This window comes from Tachyglossus aculeatus, chromosome 12, assembly GCF_015852505.1.
Source record: "Tachyglossus aculeatus isolate mTacAcu1 chromosome 12, mTacAcu1.pri, whole genome shotgun sequence".
Classification (NCBI taxonomy): Eukaryota; Metazoa; Chordata; class Mammalia; order Monotremata; family Tachyglossidae; genus Tachyglossus; species Tachyglossus aculeatus.
Window position 1 is genome coordinate 18,977,807 of NC_052077.1, and position 19,487 is coordinate 18,997,293.

The 19,487-nt window shown below is 39.8% G+C and overlaps 1 protein-coding gene across 1 annotated transcript in view; it reads right to left on the reverse strand.

The window, feature by feature from the left end:
* Nucleotides 1-19,487, reverse strand: part of TTC29 (tetratricopeptide repeat domain 29) — a 161,167-nt gene that overhangs the window by 88,837 nt on the left and 52,843 nt on the right. Inside the window, exons 8-9 of the mRNA XM_038755243.1 lie at nucleotides 18,849-19,061; nucleotides 12,051-12,136 (exon numbers count right to left, since the gene is read on the reverse strand). Coding sequence (XP_038611171.1) covers nucleotides 12,051-12,136; nucleotides 18,849-19,061 — 299 coding nt within the window. The remainder of the gene's footprint in view (nucleotides 1-12,050; nucleotides 12,137-18,848; nucleotides 19,062-19,487) is intronic.

The following is a 19,487-nucleotide window of genomic DNA, read 5'->3' on the forward strand; positions in this document are numbered from 1 at the left end:
TTTTGTTCTCTGTCTCTCCCTTCTAGACTGTGAGCCCACTGTTGGGTAGGGACCATCTATATGTTGACAACTTGTATTTCCCAAGTGCTTAGTACAGTGCTCTGCACACAGTAAGCGCTCAATAAATACTATTGATTGATTGATTAGTAGGTAGACCATGGGCTTGGGAGTCAGAGGTTGTGGGTTTTAAGCCCGGCTCCGCCACTTGTCAGCTGTGAGACTTAGGGCAAGTCACTTCACTTTTCTGTGCCTCCATTCCTTCATCTGTAAAATGGGGATTAAGACTGTGAGCCCCAAGTGGGACAACCTGTGAACCTTGTATCTATCCCAGTGTTTAGAACAGTGCCTCTCATACGGTAAGTGCTTAAAAAATACCATAATTTTTTTTTCTGACTTTCAGGCCCCTGCTCTATCCACTAGGCAATGTTTCTCCCCAGAAAGAAGGCAAAAGGAATGAGAGAGAATGACAGAGGGTTTAGGGCTGCAGCAAGGACCAGGGCTGATATCAGTTGTTTGACTTTCCTGAGGTGGCCATCTCACTCCCAAGGTAGCCACCCTGATATATGATGCTCAGTGCATGACTTTGGGCCAGCAGCATAGCATACTCATAAATACCCTTAAAACATTTTGTTGTAAGAGCTTAGTACAGTGCAAGCACTTAGTACAGTGCTCTGCACACAGTAAGCACTAAATAAATATGATTGAATGAAGTCCACCCTAACATGCCAAGAATTTCATATTAATGAATGCAAATAGTAAATGCAATCCACTAACAGTTTTAATTCTACAAAAATTTTTAAGTTCGCTGAGGGCAGGGATTCTGTGTAGTACCTTTATTGAATTGGACTTTTCCAAGCACTCAGGACAGCACTCTGCAAACAGTAGGTGCTCAATAAATACCAACAATTGATTGACCTAAAAATTCTTGTCCTTCAAAAGTTCTCAATAGGAAATACTCATAGACTTGTGAAACTGTTCTGCCACTATACAGTAAGCCTTTGAATATTGATTTCAGCCATGAATATCTAGCCAACTAAATGTGTAAATTTACATAAACTCATGTTCACTCTCCTAAGTGCTTAGTACAGTGCTCTGCACACAGTAAGTTCTCAGTAAATACCAGTAAATACCATGTACCCAGGCCCACTGAATTGTGGACCAAGGGCAAAATAACCCTGGGAAAATTTAACTTTATAAAATAGGTCAGGTTTTAAAATATTTTTATTCATTTTCCTAGAGAATATTAACAATTGGTAAATTTTATTAACTTCAAGATAATTTAAACAACTTTCCCAGAATATGGGAAACTGGGCTTTATCTATTTTGAAGGAGTGCAAATATTAATTTTTCTAGTTTTGTAAAAAAAACTTGCTTATATTCTTCTAATCAAAATATTATAGGCCAAAATTTAGCACTACTTTCAGAAATATTTTGTGGCAAGGCATGAAAAAGCAGTATTATTGAATGGTTAAATTTCAAGTCAGAGCTGATTACGTAAGAACCCTGTTTCTCATCATTTGCTGCCTACTTTGGGACCATTAACTACTTATTAGCACATCCAGATACGCTTGAGGGGAAAAAGGACTATTTTGCCTCTAGTACACTGCTGTTGTTAAAGGTTTGGCGGTTTATAACATTAATTGTGAATTTTCAATTATCCATGGTATGTCTTTCCCCTATCAGCACAGATACCCATGAGTTGACCGTTCTGTGATTTAATTTACACAAATGAACAACCAAATTCATGGGTGGCAGAGGTCAAATTCAATGTAAGCAGTGAATTTTCTCCCTTGCAAAGCACTGTTGTGATTTAGAATACATTACACTGACCCCTCATGTAAGGTTGTTGCAGCAGAGGAGGTGTTTGCACAATGCTGGCATGAGTGCCAAAATGTGAAAGATACATACCATGGCCTTACCTAGAGATTCATTTGGGAATATTTTTGGAAAGTTACATAAGCCTACCCAACTAAGTTCTTCTTTCTTAAAGGATTTGTTTTTCCTTTCTCAGATGACAAGTGGATAGGTGAATTTTCAAATGTTCAAGTCCTCTTCATATCTTTACTTTCCATGGCAAATTATAAAGTCTTTTTTGGGTATTTCCAGCTGTGCTATCTAACCCTCTTTGGTGGTCTCCACATTGACTTTTGCTAACAGCTGGGCCACTGCCTCTAGGCCTGTTATACAATTATTCTTAAGATGAACTAAGCAGGCTGCTTTGTTGGGTAAGAGGCCTTTTAGATTTGTTTGGTCTTTGATTTTTATGGAGTACATATATTCCATGTTCAAATCCACGTACAAACAAACGATGAAATTTCCCAGGTCTTTGCTATTCATAGGTCTTTTCATGGATGAAGAAAATAAGGAGTTACTAACTTTCCCCTCTTTATCCCCTATTTATTGAATGATTATTTGAGCTGGCTTAAAGCTTTCAATTTCTTTGCATTCCTGTTTTAGGAGTTTTTTTTTTAAAAAAAACCACACACACAGGAAGTACTCCTGAATTTTGGTGTTTTTTTTTTTTTTTAATGGGGAAAGTTTAGATTCTAGGGAGATTGAAAACTAGTTTTCAAATGTTGGAGAAAAAATGTATTAATACATGTAATTGTTAGATTTTTGATATCTGTAATTTGAGGTCAGTAATTAATCTCTTCAGACATACATTGTAAAAATAAGATGAACTTAACTTTAAAAATCAGGTCTTTTTTAAATGAGTCAAAGGATAATAGAAATCCAGTCTCCAGTAACTGAAAAAATGCAGTGCTTATTCAAAGGTACAGTTCAGTTTAAAATGATGGTAATTATAAAATAACACTTTGCTTTCAATGTTTTATAAAGGCAATTTTAAATCCTTGATTTAGCCACTTAATCTTCTACGATAAAAGTATTTGCATAGATAGAAAAATAGTTTGCATATAAGTATAAAGAAAACCCTGTAGTTTTAAAGACAATAATGGGAATGAGTATCAAATACAGATTTTCTCTACATATTTTGCCTTGATTCATTTGAAAATAAACCCTTCTTTCCATCTGGATGAGGTGGTTGCAATTTTCACAGAAGTGGTTGCTTAATCATTTCACCTTTTAATTACCGTGTCAGATAATGAATATTTTAAACATATGCTCCTCCACAATATGAGATGAATTGAATGAAAGCAAAACAAGTTTATATCCTTACTGATGAGAGAGCCGAGGGAAGGTAAGAAGCTAAATAGACAAAGGAACTAAGTGGCAACAATTGGAGACACGGAATCTCAAACAGCTGCTCCTTTTAGATTCCCCTAGAAGGGGACTGCCTGAGGTGGGTCACAGGACAAAAGGATAAAGAAGATAAGAACTCTGATGCAAAGCAGGAAAATAACTGCTGAGACCCCTGAGTCTCCTCCCCAATAGTCCCAAGCTGTGTGGCAAGACCTCTTTAGCATGCTACAGAAGCCGGTGATGAACTACACACTACCATGAGGCAAAATGGCTCCAAGCAGTATTGTCTGCATGTTATGTGTAATGATAACCAGTTGTCCTCTGGGAGAAGGATGCAATGATTTCATCTCTGTAAGCATCTGAGCTCCCCTTGAATACAGAGACCATTAAACTGAGAACAGAAGGGTAAATTTTAAGCAATGATTTCTTAGCGGAGAGCAAAGACAACTTCTGTTCGGCAGATAGTGAATACAACTGATTGATCTTCTACTGTTGCCCATATTGATCAATTTCAAAGACGGATGAAAATACTTTTTCAAAAACTCATACTGTAATAAGCATTTTGAAAGGAGGAAAGGTTGTTTTAATCCAACCTCTTAGGAATTTTTGTATAAAAAAGGTAAATTCCTTTTGGTTTTTAATATGAAAAAGACAGGTCAATTTTCTATATATTAAATATATGATGCCTTGCTTTAAACATAAAATTAGCACATGCAATAAGTAGCAATACCACAAATAAGGTTGAGGAAAAATACGTCATTATTTTGTATTTTTTTTAAAAAAACTAAGCATTCTCTGTATATTCAGCTGAGAAAATATCTCCCTTTTACATAATCTTACACTTACATATACAAAACCTCTTTTGTTTACTATATAGTTCTATTTTAACGGGATCTAGCACCATTCTGCATGAAAAAGTCAACCTTATCATATGTTTAAATTCTAGATTTCCCCCAAATGCTTACCATTTCTTTGTTACATCATTTTGCTGAAGTGTTCTCACTGCTTTAATAAACAGCTTGATATCATAGCTTGCAATATAAAATGAAGGCCAGTCTATAATACCATAGCGGTGTCCAGCCTCCTCTATGACTGTGAGGCCTGGTCCTACTAGACACATCCAGCTTCTAGAACAACTTCATCAGCACCATTTAGGAACCATACTCAACATCGAATGGCAAGACTAAATGCTCAATAATGAGGCCCGGGAACACAAGGAGTTCACCAAAACTGAAGCAGTGCTTACAACAACACAGCTCCACTGGGGAGGACATGTGACAAGAATGAGCGACAGCAGGACCGTGCAGTTGTTGTGTAGTACACTGACTTGGGGCACACACAAGCCTGGAGAACAGAATAAAAAATATAAGGATACAGTGAAAAACAGGCTCAAACTGTGTGATACAGCAGTGGACTGTTGGAAAACTACTTCTGTGGAGCAGATTAGCCTGTTGTGTAGCAATTGAGAGAGGGGTTGCTCTCCCTAAGCACAGGTTTTATATCCATGAGTCAGGCTCAAAAGCTGGGACAGATCCTGAATGAGACAAATCCAAAGGTAGCAAGGGTCTGACTTAAGTGCTGGTAGTGTGGCAGGATGTGTAGGTCACGCATTATTCTTTTCAGCCACACTCACCCGCATGGATAGGCTCTTAACTACTCATCATTTTCAAAGATGATGGTAAAGTCCGACCCTGTCAAAGCAGCTGGTCCAAGCCTCGCCACGCCAGATGGAAAAGTGGTTGATGGGCTTCAAATGATCATCCAAGTGAGCCATTATCTCCCAGGGGACCAAGCCTTATCAAGACGTTCACTGCACATGCGCACTGACACACACGCAATCCCCACCGACCCCCCTCTGCTCCCACTGATATTGCCTATGTGCAGGAGCCATCTTTCGACTCTCTCCTGCCTCTCTTCCCTAACATCTGCTCCCCACCCATAGACAGGGGATTATAATCCTATGGGGTTGAGGGTCAGGCAGCCTAGAGTCAGCTAATTCACGACCCAGTAGGTGCATGGGCCTGGTGACTAGCTCAGTTATATCCTGAGTGCTTTTGCAACTGCTTCTCCCATGGAAACTTTGGTGGTGGTAATAATAATAATGATAATAATGGCATTTATTAAGTGCTTAATATGTGCAAAGCACTGTCCTAAGTGCTGGGGAGGTTACAAGGTGATCAGGTTATCCCACGGGGGCTCACAGTCAATCCCCATTTTACAGATGAGGTAATTGAGGCACAGAGAAGTTAAGTGACTTGCCCAAAGTCACACAGCTGACAATTGGTGGAGCCGGGATTTGAACCCATGACCACTGTCTCCAAAGCCCGTGCTCTTTCCACTGAGCCACGCTGTAGCAGCAGCCACCAAGGACTTCTGCATATCCCAAGCCTTCCACCATCACTCTTGTTGCATCTCCCCCACAGCCATGTCTAGGAGCTTCTGAACTCGCTGGGACCCTCAATGCTGAGGATAATAATAATGGCATTTGTTAAGTGCTATTTATGTGTCAGGCACTGTACTAAGCACTGGGAAGGATACAAGGAAATCAAGTTGGACACAGTTCCTGTCTCGTGGGGCTCACAGTCTCAATCCCCATTTTACAGATGAGGTAATTGAGGCACCGAGAAGTGAAGTGACTTGCCCAAGGTCACACAATAAACATGTGCAGAGCTGGGATTAGAACCCATGACCTTCTGACTCCCGGGCCCGTGCTCTATCCACTATGCCATGAGATGGAGAGGACTGGGTGCCCTACCCATCCTGTGACCAAGTGTAGTCAGTACTGGCAGTAGCGTAAGAGTATGGCAGATCTGAGCTGACCGCAAAATTCCGCAATCTGTTGTGCTCAATCTGGGAATCAAAGAAGTGCCTTTGGGGTTCAAAGATGTAAGATAGAGGGCAACTGTGCCTTGTGTGACAACCACTGTGTGATCTTTCACTGAGAAGCAGTGTGGCTCAGTGGAAAGAGCACGGGCTTTGGAGTCAGAGCCATGGATTCTAATCCCGGCTCCATCACTTGTCAGCTGTGTGACTTTGAGCAAGTCACTTAATTTCTCATTTCTCTGTGCCTCAGTTCCCTCATCTGTAAAATGGGGATTAAGACTGTGAACCCCACATGGGATAACCTGATTATTTTGCATGCCCCCAGTGCTTAGAACAGTGCTTGGCACAAACTAAGCGCTTGACAAATGCCATCATCAAAATCATCTTTCTCCTTGCCATTGCTGAGAAGGTTCTACCCAGGATAATGTAGAACTATCATAATTCACCAGCTATATGTCTCCCCACTCTAGACTGTAAACTTGTTGTACGTAGGGAATGTGTCTTTTATACTGTTGTGCTGTACTCTCCCAAGTGCTAGTACAGTGATCTGCACACACACACATTTGTAATAGCACTAATTGAAAGCAAAAGTGCATAGTGTCTGGTTTAGTTTAGGAGTTGAAAGCAATTTGAACTCCTGACTGACATTGGTAATATTGCATAGAGTGCTTTCTATCTTGCTTCTGGTCTCTCTCTCAGCCTGTGTTCTTTTTCAAATTAAATTCCAGTAATAAACCAGACCTCACCATCATTTCTCATTCTTTACCTTCTCTTGTTTAAGCTCCTGCTTAGATTAACCAGAAGCTAACACAAATTGGGTTTGCAGGAGAAAGTTTATCTTGTCTTATGCTGTTGAATCATCTCCTACCTAAAGCGACTCCATGGACACATCTCTCCCACAACACCCCACCTCCATCTGCAATCGTTCTGGTAGTGTATCCAGATAATTTTCTTGGTAAAAATACAGAAATGGTTTACCATTGCTTTCTGCACAATAAGTTTGAGTTCCCACCCTCGACTCGACCCAGCATAAGGTGAGTTTTGACTTGTAGTAGATTGCTTTCCACTTGCTAGCAACTGCCCAAGCTAGGAATAGAATGGGTATGCTTCTGCTGACTCTACAACCCATAGCCTAGACTGGTAGAGTACTGGAAACTCTCCACGTGTGATCCTGAGAGGGCCAGAAGAAAGCTACCACATGTGAAAACCAGATACAATGGCAGCGGTGTCTAGATAGCAAGCACTTGCAAAGATATTTAGCTCCCGGGCACCTTTTACCAAAATAAGCTAGGCCAATCTGGCTTCATTATCAAGACCGCCCATCAAAATGTTCACTGATCTATCTTGTTTCAAAGTAATAATTATAGTACTTGTATCAAACATAATTATAGTATTTCATAAATGCTTATTTCGTGCAAGTGCTGGTCTAAGCAATGGGGTAGATACAAGATAATCAAGCTCGATGCAGTCCTTGTTCCAAATGGGGCTCACAGTTTAAGTAGGAGGGAGAACAGGTATTTTATCCTCATTTTATAGAAGAAGAAAATGAGGCACTGAGAAATTATGTGATTTGGCCAAGGTCACAGAACTGGGATTAGAACCCAGATCCTTGGACTCCCAGATCTAAACTCTTTCCACTTCCCAAAGTAGCCTGTTTGAAAAATATTTAGTAGGAAGAAAAAACCTTATATTAATAATATTTTTTGAAACAAATCATGGCTTCAGTCATCTTTAAAAGTCAACCTACAGAGTCTTTGGTAGTATAACATAATTCATATGATTATTTAGCATCCATATCCACATCAGTGTGGCCAATTGCTTACATTAGTTCCATTGATTTTCTGAAGTGTTGAAGAGAAAACAGAACTAATTTGCAAGCTAGTAGAATATAAGAAACATATTCTAGCAGATGAGGTTAGTGGTAGCAGGTTAGAAATAAATTGGAGAGACTAATCATTCACACATTCATGCCAGTTTTCCTGACAAAGGAGAATTATATTGGGTGAATTCTGCAGCAAAGTGAAACTTCTAGAGTTTGCTTACTACTTAAGTTACATTACCACTTTTATAATGCAATGAACTCTTTTTCATTTGATAAAATTCTGTGATAAAACAAAATGAATGATCTAACCGATTCATTTTGCATGAGCATCCCTAATATAGAGTGTATCTATTTTGAAAGGTCCTATTATTGTAACAGAAAGCAGGGTAAAATCCAGGAATTCTTTGGGGGCACTTATGATTGAGTGAAACTTCTGAGGTGTCTTCAGTTTTTTTTAAGGTGGAACAGAGTGAAAACCAAATCAATTAATTGTATTTATTGAGAGCTAACTGGGAGCAGAGTACAATACAGAGTACTTGGGAGAGAACAGTCTAACAGACAAATTCCCTGCCCACAAATAAACGTATGCTAAAGAAAAGAATGCTAAAAATAGCCATTGCACTTTTAAAAACACTTCTTAGACTGTATTATTCCCAATAGGCTTTGAGGATTGGGCAAACATTGATTATGTCATAATGGAGAAAGCTCTAAGTGAAAATTCACACTAGTTTGTTCTCTTATAAAGCTGTTGGTTTCTAAAGAATGCCATCTCTCCCCAAAACCCTAATCCCAGAGTTGTATATTTCCTTTACTTGCAAGAGGTATTTGATGATAGCTAAAGGGATTTTTTTTAAACTCCAGAACGTGAAATTTTTTGATGGCACCCATCTCTGTCACAGACTCAAATTCCTTCTTAAATCATTGGTTTCACTCTAGGTGACCTTCTCAACTCTGTATATCTATTTCCTCATCCTCTTCTTTTAATCTGTAACTTCAACATTAATATTAAATCAGTTGCTTGATTTCCCCCCAATTTCTCTGTCATTCAGTTATTAGCCTTCTAACTGGCAAGACAGCTCTGAACTTTTTTTTTTTAAGAAGAGGGGCTCAACATATTCAGCTACTCTGCTACCTAAGAAATGATTCCTAATTTGCAGAAATTTCTCAGGGCAAACTTCTACACAGACCTGCATGAACTGCAGTTTCATAGCTCAGTTTGGCTTACACCATTTCTAACTTTCCATATGAGAGTCCCAGACCTCTGGTATCTGGGACCTGGCTAATACCACACCAAGCTACATGTGAACTCAGTTAGGTCTAGAGTAGTCCTGAGCCGAGTTCTGGATGGGCTACTGCACCTGGTGGCAGTAGCTAAGGGGCTAATGAGGCTGCTGGCCTCATTAGGTTGCTTGGTAAAACGACATACAAGTTGGAATAGTGGGGTAAAATTTTAAATGTTCCACCAGAGGCAGATTAAATAAAAAACATATTAATCATAGCATTGGGGATTATTTTATTTATGATAAACTGGTTAAAAAATTAGAAATGAAGAGTTGGAATAAATGGTTGCTTTTAAGAATAGTGAAGTGTGGATAGTGGGTCTAACATCTGGAACTAGGAATGTACATGCTTATAAATAGTGAAGTCTATGGATAAGGTCTTCTTGGCAGGGAAATGCTGGGAAGATGGGTACTGACTATGGAAAAACAGCTTCAATATGAACAGAGAAATAATCCAAAATTACCTAAATGTCATGTCGGGCTTGGAACTGTCAGGTACCATACAGGCAAAAGATCTAACAATCATTCTTGACTGTTCTTTAACAATTAGCAGTTCAAGATGCAGCCGCACTAAAAAGCCCAAACACGTGCTGCAAATCAGGAGGAAGGGAATTGAAAACAACACAAAAGGTATAGGTTGGTCACTTTATATAACCATTGGATGACTGCACCTGGAATACTATGTGTATTTCTGTTTGCTATATCTAGGCTGGGGTCCAGAGAAGGAAGTCAAGATGACTGGGGGAATAAAGGAGTTTTCTTCTGAGACTAGTCTGAAAGAACTGAAAGCAGTACTCTCCAGCCAAACCATCATCTTTCCTCCAGTCTATTGACCCCTTTCCCCTTAGTTACTCCCAGTCACCATGGCATAACTGGACTCCCTATCCAACTTCTCCTCTCACTGTAAAAATCCACACCCTCTACTCTGCCCCCAAACTAGACTCCTTTTGCCTTTTCCTGCCTTTCCCAAACCCTCATTTTAGTTCACACTATCAAACTCTAGCCCTGGATCACCACCTCAATATGCTTCCTCCACTCCCGTGCCTGTGCCATCCAGCACTGTTGGTGGACATCTAGGCCAACATTGCCCAACTCAAATTCTTTCCCTCCTTCACTAGCTATCTCTCTCTAAAATCTTATATATCCTCCATGCCTCCAGGATATCTCCACATGGATGTCCTTCTAGCACCTCAAGCTCAGCATGTCTGAAAATGACTTTTTGAACTTCCTTCCCAAATCTTTTCCTCCACCGTTGACACCTCAACCATCTCCCCTCTTTCTCAAGATTTTAATTAATTAATTCAATCATATTTATCGAGCGCTTACTGTGTGCAGAGCACTGTACTAAGCACTTGGGAAGTACAAGTCAGCAACATATAGAGACAGTACCTACCCAACAACGGGCTCACAGTTAGAAGGGGGAGACAGACAACAAAACAAAACATATAGACAGGTGTCAAAACCGTCAGAATAAATAGAATTATAGCTATACGCACATCATTAACAAAATAAATAGAATAGTAAATATGTACAAGTGAAATAAATAGAGTAATAAATCTGTATAAATATATACAAGTGCAGTGGAGAGGGGAAGGAGGTAGGGCGGGGGGATGGGGAGGAGGAGAGGAAAAACGGGGCTCAGTCTGGGAAGGCCTCCTGGAGGAGGTGAGCTCTCAGTAGGACTTTGAAGGGAGGAAGAGAGCTAGTTTGGCGGATGTGTGGAGGGAGGGCATTCCAGGCCAGGGGAAGAACGAGGGCCAGGGGTCGTCGGCGGCGGGACAGGCGAGAACAAGGCACAGTGAGGAGGTTAGCGGAGGCAGAGGAGCGGAGGGTGCAGGCTGGCCATTGATTTTAAGACATTCAATCAACTCAATCAGCTCTTTCTCCCTGCTACTTATCTTCGCTCTTCTGCTACACCCTCTCCTTATGTGCTTCATTTCTCTCAATCCAACCTACTCACTGCCTTATTCTTTCCTTTCTTGCCAATGACCTCCTGCTTATACCCTTTCCTCTACCTTTAATTCCCCCCACCATTTAAATATGGCAGGCCATTGCTATCCCCTACTTTAAAGTCCTTCTGAAATACATCTCTGGAAGGAGGCTTTTCTAGATTGATTTCTCATGTCCCCACCACGTATATTTCCCCAATGCAATTTCAGTTCTTCTTATCACCTAATCACTTGAGTATTCATCCCACTGGCCAGTCCCACAACAGATAAATATTTTTATACTCTTTTGAGGCCTTAAACCTGTAATTTATTTTAGTGACTGTCTTTCCCATTAGACTGTAAGATCCATGAGAGCAAGAATCATGACTACAAATGATATCAGTGTACTGTGTTGAACAATGTACTAAGGACTTGTAAGAATACAATAGAATTAGTAGACAGTCCCTGCCCTTAAGAAGTTTGCACTCTAGTGGATGATCTGATGATTTATTACAGTCTACCAAGAACTTAGTACAGTACTCTTTCTATAGTAGGTGCTCAGTACATTATATCCATTGATTGAATTATGACTCTAGTATAGGTACATATAAGTATAGGTATAGGCTTAGGGCAAAAATAATTGACATTTAGTTTGATAAGGGGGAATATAGAATTATCACTCATCGTATCCACAAGACCAGAGTGAGTGACCGTCTATTGAATCAGTCAATTTACTGAACACCTACTGTGTCTTTTTCCTCTCATTTTGTTCCCAGTGAAATTGGTGAATCACAGGTCACCATTATCCACGTCTTTTAATACCTTTCATATTTTTGAACTGGTTTGATGATTCCTGAGGATGTTTAATATATACAGAAAGTGTGGTGTTGAAGTTCTCCTATAGCCCTTTAACTTCTCAACCACAGAAATTATGGAAGAATAAGCATAACAGATTTATGGAAAGCTAAAAACAAAACTCAATTTGGAGCAACTTACTGATACTGCAGTATCAAAGAGATTGGAAGAGTGATATGCCAAACCCAAACAATAGGCAGCTTTTCCTTCCATCTTTCTGTGTCCACCTAAAAAGAAAAACATAGGCATAATTCATTTTGTTATTAAGGAATGTTATAACTAGAATAAATAATACTTCCATTTTCTTAACAGTTTATCTGAGTTTTCTTCATTAGGTTTAGAGCTGTTACAGAACATATGAGGGTTAAGATAGGTATTTTGTTTTATAAGCTCTTATGATACAGTTCTTGCTTCTTCTTTCTACCTAGGTGGAAACAAATACACTTAAACAGCTAATTATTAATGGTATTTGTAAATCACTTAATATGAGTCAACTACAGTTCTAAGATCTGGAGTAGATTCATGTTAATCAGATTAAACAGAGTTACTGTCCCATATGGGGCTCACAGTCTAAGCAGGAGGCAGCTGTTGAATCCCCATTTTACAGATGAGGAAACTGAGGCCTAGAGAAGTTGCCCAAGGTCACACAGCAGGCAATTTTCAAAGCCGGAATAACAATCCAGATCCTTGGACTCCCAGGCCCGTTCTCCTTGCTTCCTCTGAGCCACACTGCTCCTCTGACAGCTATTCTAATTGAGCTTGATAGAAGGAATCTAATTATGACCCAGGAAGCTCAGGTTGACATTAAACCCCCTCCCACATTCTCTTGCACCACAGCAGCATTCAAATTATTTCAGTGCCCTTTCTGCAACAAAGTACTTGGTGTGGCCTTTATTTTCTCACCTGAATTTGTAAATGTACTGATTCACAATGCCAATACCTAATCAGCACAGATTGGGTGGCAAATGTTACTGTAAGAGTATACTGTAACAGTATACAAATAATATACCGTATGGCCTATAATACACATTTCATTTGTATCATTTGAGAAGATGCTATTTGAAGTAAATGTATACGATGTACTTTGAGTTTATAAAAGGACCTATGCAGAAAAAGGTCACATCCTCAAGGCAGGCCTTTGTTTTTCAAAAACCAAAAATCCAATACACCTTGGCATGGAAATAAACATGGATTGCTGCTGATATATATATATATCAGGGTGCAGGCTGGGCATTGATTTTAAGACACTCAATCAACTCAATCAGCTCTTTCTCCCTGCTACTTATCTTCGCTCTTCAGCTACACCCTCTCCTTATGTGCTTCATTTCTCTCAATCCAACCTACTCACTGCCTTATTCCTTATTCTTAGCAGTATATATATATACTGCTGCTTAATCCTTCCACCAATGTTAAATCCCTTACAACTCATTCACTCTCCACATTTACTGCCCTAGCACCATTCTCCCCATTAAATGGCCACATGAATCCTCTGGGAAAATGTGATTCCCAATATCCCTGTTCCCAGTATGCCTTGTGTACTATGGGCCATGAGGATCTACAGCTCTGCAGAGCACTGCAATCCCTGGGCCTCTCTCACTCGCTACCAGATGGCTGCATGAATCCACTGCCTTCCCAATGTGACATTTAGAGGGCCCTTGGTGTCTTCTACTGATGGACCACCATGCTGCCTTCCTGGGTCCCACATCAGTTCCTTTCCATGTCTATGAAGAGTTTCCATCCCTGACTTGCCTTGCACAACTCTGGTGGGAATGAGAAAAGCAGCAGATGCATAAATGGAAGGCAGGCACTGGCAGATATTGCTGAACTGGTCATTGTGGTTGCAGTTCATTCATTCATTCAATCGTATTTATTGAGTGCTTACTGTGTGCAGAGCACTGCACTAGCACTTGGAAAGTACAATTCGGCAACAGATAGAGGCAATCCCTACCCAACAACGGGCTCACAGTCCAGAAGTCATGACTGGACTCAAAGCTGTGAGTAGCCTGAAATTGTACTTCTCTAGCTTTAGAGCTCTACTGACACTTGTTTTTGTCTTTATGTTGCCTTTGGGTTCCGTTTCATCTCTTTCCTCTTCTTAATTTTAGATTGCTATCTCTCTGAGGACCAGGGACTGGGTCTAATTCCCATCTGGGAATTCTTTCCCAGTACTCGGCACAGTGTTCTACACACAGAAACAGCTTAATATATATTACTACTACTATTACTACCACCCCTCATGAAACAGGAAAGCAAGTGGAGGGTAAAAGAAAGAGAATGGTAGATTTCAATGACAACACAACTTTCCCAATTCACTGTCAGTATAATAGGATGACAGGGTAAGCAAGGAATCATTACTAAGTTATCTATTGTCATTCCCCTCAAGCAGACTTGATGAACAGCAAATCAAAGTGCTGAAAATCAACAGTATTCTAACTTTGGCCCAGAGCTTTGAAGGAAGCCCTTTGTAGAACTAGTAGAAATAGTAGTAATAGTATTATTAAGCACTTACTGTGTGCAGAGACCTGTACTTAAGTGCTAGGAAAAATACAAAGGTGGGAATTAGATGTGGTTTCTGTCCCTAAGAGGCAACACTGATGATTTAACAACTTGTGGTTAGCATTCAGTGAATTCATGACAGATAACACACATAGTTTCACATGTAAATAATCATTTGAACATACATATACACAAAGTTATCATTATCAACAATAAAGCACCTAGTACTGTACATCCAAAGTTCTAATAGTTGCTCAATTTAAAAAAAAGTATAGGACATGTTCCTGGCTTTGATGAGTCTGAAGTCAGAGAACGTAAGCTAAACACAGGACAATATAGTTAAAAGAAATAAATCACAAGAAGATAAATATCACTGATAAATTCAGTGCCCATCAGCTATCTCTCTCACACCAGCCTACTCTTGTTGGCTTGTCACAGTCTTTGCACCTTTCAAGGTAACCTATTTGTAGTTGTTCATAATGTTCCTGAAGTTCACATCAGCCAAAGCATGTCCCTTCCACTTTCAAAGCCCTCCCTCAAATTTTGTAATCTCCAAGAGGTATTTCCAGAATGCTGATGTATGATGATTTTTGTTAAGTGCTTACTATATGCCAAACACTGTTCTAAGCGGTGGGGCAGATTCAAGGTAATCAGGTTGTCCTACGTAGAGCTCATTGGTCTTAATCCCCATTTTACAGATGAGGGAACTGAGGCACAGAGAAGTTAAATGAGTTGCCCAAGGTCACACAGCAGACAAGTGGCGGAGTTGGGATCAGAACCCATGACCTCTGACTCCCAAGTGCATGATCTTTCCATTAGGCCACGCTGTATCTCAATAGTGGGTTGAGATAGAAGGATTTATCCATGAATGCCTCCTAGACATGCTGGGTTTGGGGAAGGGGTTTGAAGGAGCAAAGAGAGGTGGTGTGTTCCAGGTAGGTTGGATAGACCAGCAAGTAGGAGACAGTAGAATGGAGTACAAAGGATAAGGGAGCCATCTGATGGAAGCGGTTGGTCCAATATTCAGGGCCTATTGATTTATATTACAGGCAATAGGAACCCTTTGAAACTTTTTAAGGATAGGAATGACAGACAGATCAATGTTTTAGAAAAATGTTTCATGCATCTGGAAGTGGGATTGACTTAAGAGGGGTGGGGCTGGATCAGAGACAGCATTAAGGAGGCTGTAAAAAGTTGGAAGCAATTAGGGTTTGTAGCAAGGGTAGTGGACGTGGGTGGGTCCCTGAAATATTGAGGAAATCAGCAGACTCAGATTCAATATGGGAGGCGAATGAGAGAGAGAGGAGTCAAATAATGATGATGATGACGGTATTTGTTAAGCGCTTACTATGTTCAAAGCACTGTTCTAATCACTGGGGTAGATACCAGGTGATCAGGTCGTCCCACATGGGGCTCACAGTTTTAATCCCCATTTTATAGATGAGGTAACTGAGGCACAGAGAAGTTAAGTGATTTGCCCAAAGTCACACAGCTGACAGTTGGCAGAGCCGGGATTTGAACCCATGACCTCTGACTCCAAAGCCCAGGCTCTTTCCACTGGGTAGACCTCTTCCACTCATTTTGGATGGCTATGTTTCCTGGGGTTTGTCCTACCCTGTGGGACTACACTACTGTATCAGCCTCCTACCTGGTCTTCCTGCCACCCTTCATCACTCTGCTGCCTGGATCATTTTTCTAAAATGTCATTCTGCTGTTATCTTTCCACTTCACCAAAACTTCCAATGAAATGATTATCTATTTCTCTCCACATCAAGCAGGATCACTTGACCATTGTATTTAGGCTACCTCCATCAGTTTTCTTCTTACTTCTCAACTTTCTTCTCCCACTAAACCCCACTCCTCATTCCTCCCAAGCTAACCTTCTCATTGTGCCTCATTCTCTTCCAACCTGTTGCCCACATCCCCTTTCTCCTGCTTGGAACTCCAGCCTCCTTCAACTCCACCAGACCACATCTCTGCTCTGAAGCCTTCCTACCTCCTCCTGGAGAGTCATTCCCTAATTAATTTTCTTCTCTCCAGATCCTTCCTCTCAAGTGAGAGCCTCCTTTTTCCTCTCCTCCTCCCCATCCCCCCCGCCCTACCTCCTTCCCCTCCCCATAGCACTTGTAAATATATTTGTACAGATTTATTACTCTATTTATTTTACTTGTACATATTTATTATTCTATTTATTTTGTTAATGATGTGCATATAGCTTTAATTCTATTTGTTCTGACAATTTTGACACCTGTCTACATGTTTTGTTGTCTGTCTCTCCCTTCTAGGCTGTGAGCCCGTTGTTGGGTAGGGACCGTCTCTATATGTTGCCAACTTGTACTTCCCAAGCACTTAGTACAGTGCTCTGCACACAGTAAATGCTCAATAAATACAATTGAATGAATGAAGAACTAATTCAGCAAAGGAATTCACAGCCACTGATAGCACTTTAATACACACACACACACATATATCTATATCTATATATAGATATAGATATGTATATAGATGTATGTAGATATGTATATACATCTATATACATATCTATATCTAGGTATATAGATATGTATATAGATGTATATAGATATGTATATACACACTACTGAAGTACTTATTTTTCACCTATCCATCACCATTTTCTTCTAATCTCTAAATTACATTATGTCTAATTCTACTGGATTGTAAACCAGCTGAGGGTAGAAATCGTATCTATGACCACAACTGTACACTTCCAAGCATTTCATGCAGTACTCTGAATAGTAGGTCCTCAGTAATACTATTAATCCTTTGATTTTACACAATATTCACTTATATTAACTTTCCAAGTACCCAGAAAATGTTATATGAAAAACACTATGCTTTATGGGCTTTGCCTAGAAGTTTTAAATTTAAACACTACACAAGGGAAAACATAAAATTCAGTTGTATTTATTGAGTGCTTACTGCGTGCAGAGCACTGTACTAAGCACTTGATGAGGTATTTTGATTTCATGGTATGTTGTTCAATTACTTAGATTCCTCTGAAACCAAAATATTTGGAAGAAAAATAATTCCAAATTTCTGATTTAATATGAAAATGAAAATGATATAAATTTATACTGTGTTCTGTATTTCTGTTCTGTAAAGCCTGTTGTAAAGCTGGCACAATATAGGTTCATTTATGGTAAACTGGTCCACGGGGATATGGGGAAAATTCTGGTGGGCCAGTATCCTGGAGGGCTGGTCTGGACCACCTTGAGTCACGCACGGCTCTGACTGCCTCCTTGTATGCCTGAAGCAAGCAATAAGCTCCTCAATAAGGACTGCAGAGGACACAAGGAAGGGAGCTTCTGTATTTCATTCTCCCTCCCCACCCCTTCCTGGCTCTTAATGATTCATGCTGGGAGAAGCCGGTAATGATTTTGGAGCAGGTCCAGCCACCTAGGTAGGGAAGTTACTCTCATTTTAAAAGGCAAAATGGAAGGGAAAGCTTTTAAAAATATTCTTGACCCAATTGGTTTCATAAATCCCTTATGCCTGGCTCTCTTAATATAGCTATGAAAAGACGAGGACTTTGATTCAGAAGCATTTGAACTAGCTCCTAAAAGATCCTCCACTAGATATCCGAAGAACCACTAGGTGAAGAGAAATTCATTCATTCAATCATATTTATTGAGTGCTTACTGTGTGCAGAGCACTGTACTAAGCACTTGGGAAGTACAAGTTGGCAACATATAGAGATGGTCCCTACCTAACAATGGGCTCACAGTCTAGAAGGGAGAAATAAAATCTAACTCTAAAAGGTCTAATAGCCTGTATTCTTTCTAAGGAGATGGTATTCTAGAACTGCCAGGTATCCAGGAGACATTTGCACTTGGTGGTAATGAGTAGAGTTTGCGCTGTCCAACAGGAAACAGCAAATGGACAATTATGTGTTTTTCTGGGGCAACTTATGGAAACTATCAGTTGTCTTTTTTCTATTTTACAGAAACATTTTTGGTACAAATTAAGTCTACTAGTAAACCTTCAACTAAACATTTCTTTAAAAATGCTAATCCTCTTTAATTACAGCTGATCTTTTTTTTTTTTAATAAACACTGACATTTTGCACAATGGAAGTGCGATAGTCCATCAAATTGTAGAATCCATAACTCAAAGACAAAGCAATCCTGAATAATCTCAAAAACTTTCAACTTCTGTAACTGACCAACTTCTGATTACAACACTATTCCCATGGTACAGCATTTTTGGAGATGAAGCTTTCAAGAATCTAATGGATTCCTTGTTGCCAGCAAGAAGGCACTTCTGTTTTATAGTGAAATCGGGAAGTATATTGATGGCATTTGTCTTTGAATTTCATAGGAAATAATCACCCAGTCAAACACTTGACAATTTTTACTTTACTCCTGGGAGACCCAGGGTCTGCACGCTAAAGAACAGAATGTGAGAGTGTTCTTTTCCACCCACCTTTTTTTGCTATTTCAAAAGCTTTTATTAGAGTTTTGATGGCCGGTTTGTGTTGTTTATTTTCCAGCATTTTGTCTGCTAGTATTGTGTAGATCCTCCAGAGATTTTCACAGGCCAACGAGTTGTGAGTACGGCCCGCCTCATCCTTCCACATCCGCCCTTCTGTCAGTTGATGGAATGCTTCATAATGCTCAGCAGCTTCTTTGAAATGACCTGAAGAATACAAGCCATTCATAAATATAAACAGGATAACCCATAAAGAAGTATTTAAAAATTTTGCATATGACTCAAAGACAATAATGTACAGTTTACAAAATACAGCATAAATGATGCGGAAAAGGAACACTGAGCAAGATTATTGGGAGTTTTTCTCATTCATCCCCAAAATCATTATTTTCCAGGGTTTAAAATTGAGAAGAAGGATCCAATTGCATTTCAGATTCCTGGGCCAGAAGGGACATATACAGTGGCTACTATAAAGGGAAGTGGAATTGGGTATCTTTTAGAAGGTGGTACATGAAAATCTTGTAATGTGGCAGGAATTTGCAATATTTTGTGCTCTAAGAAAATCTCATGTGCTATTTTAAAGATGATGTCAGGTTTGCTAAAAAGGAGAGAAGAACCACAACCGAAACCCAT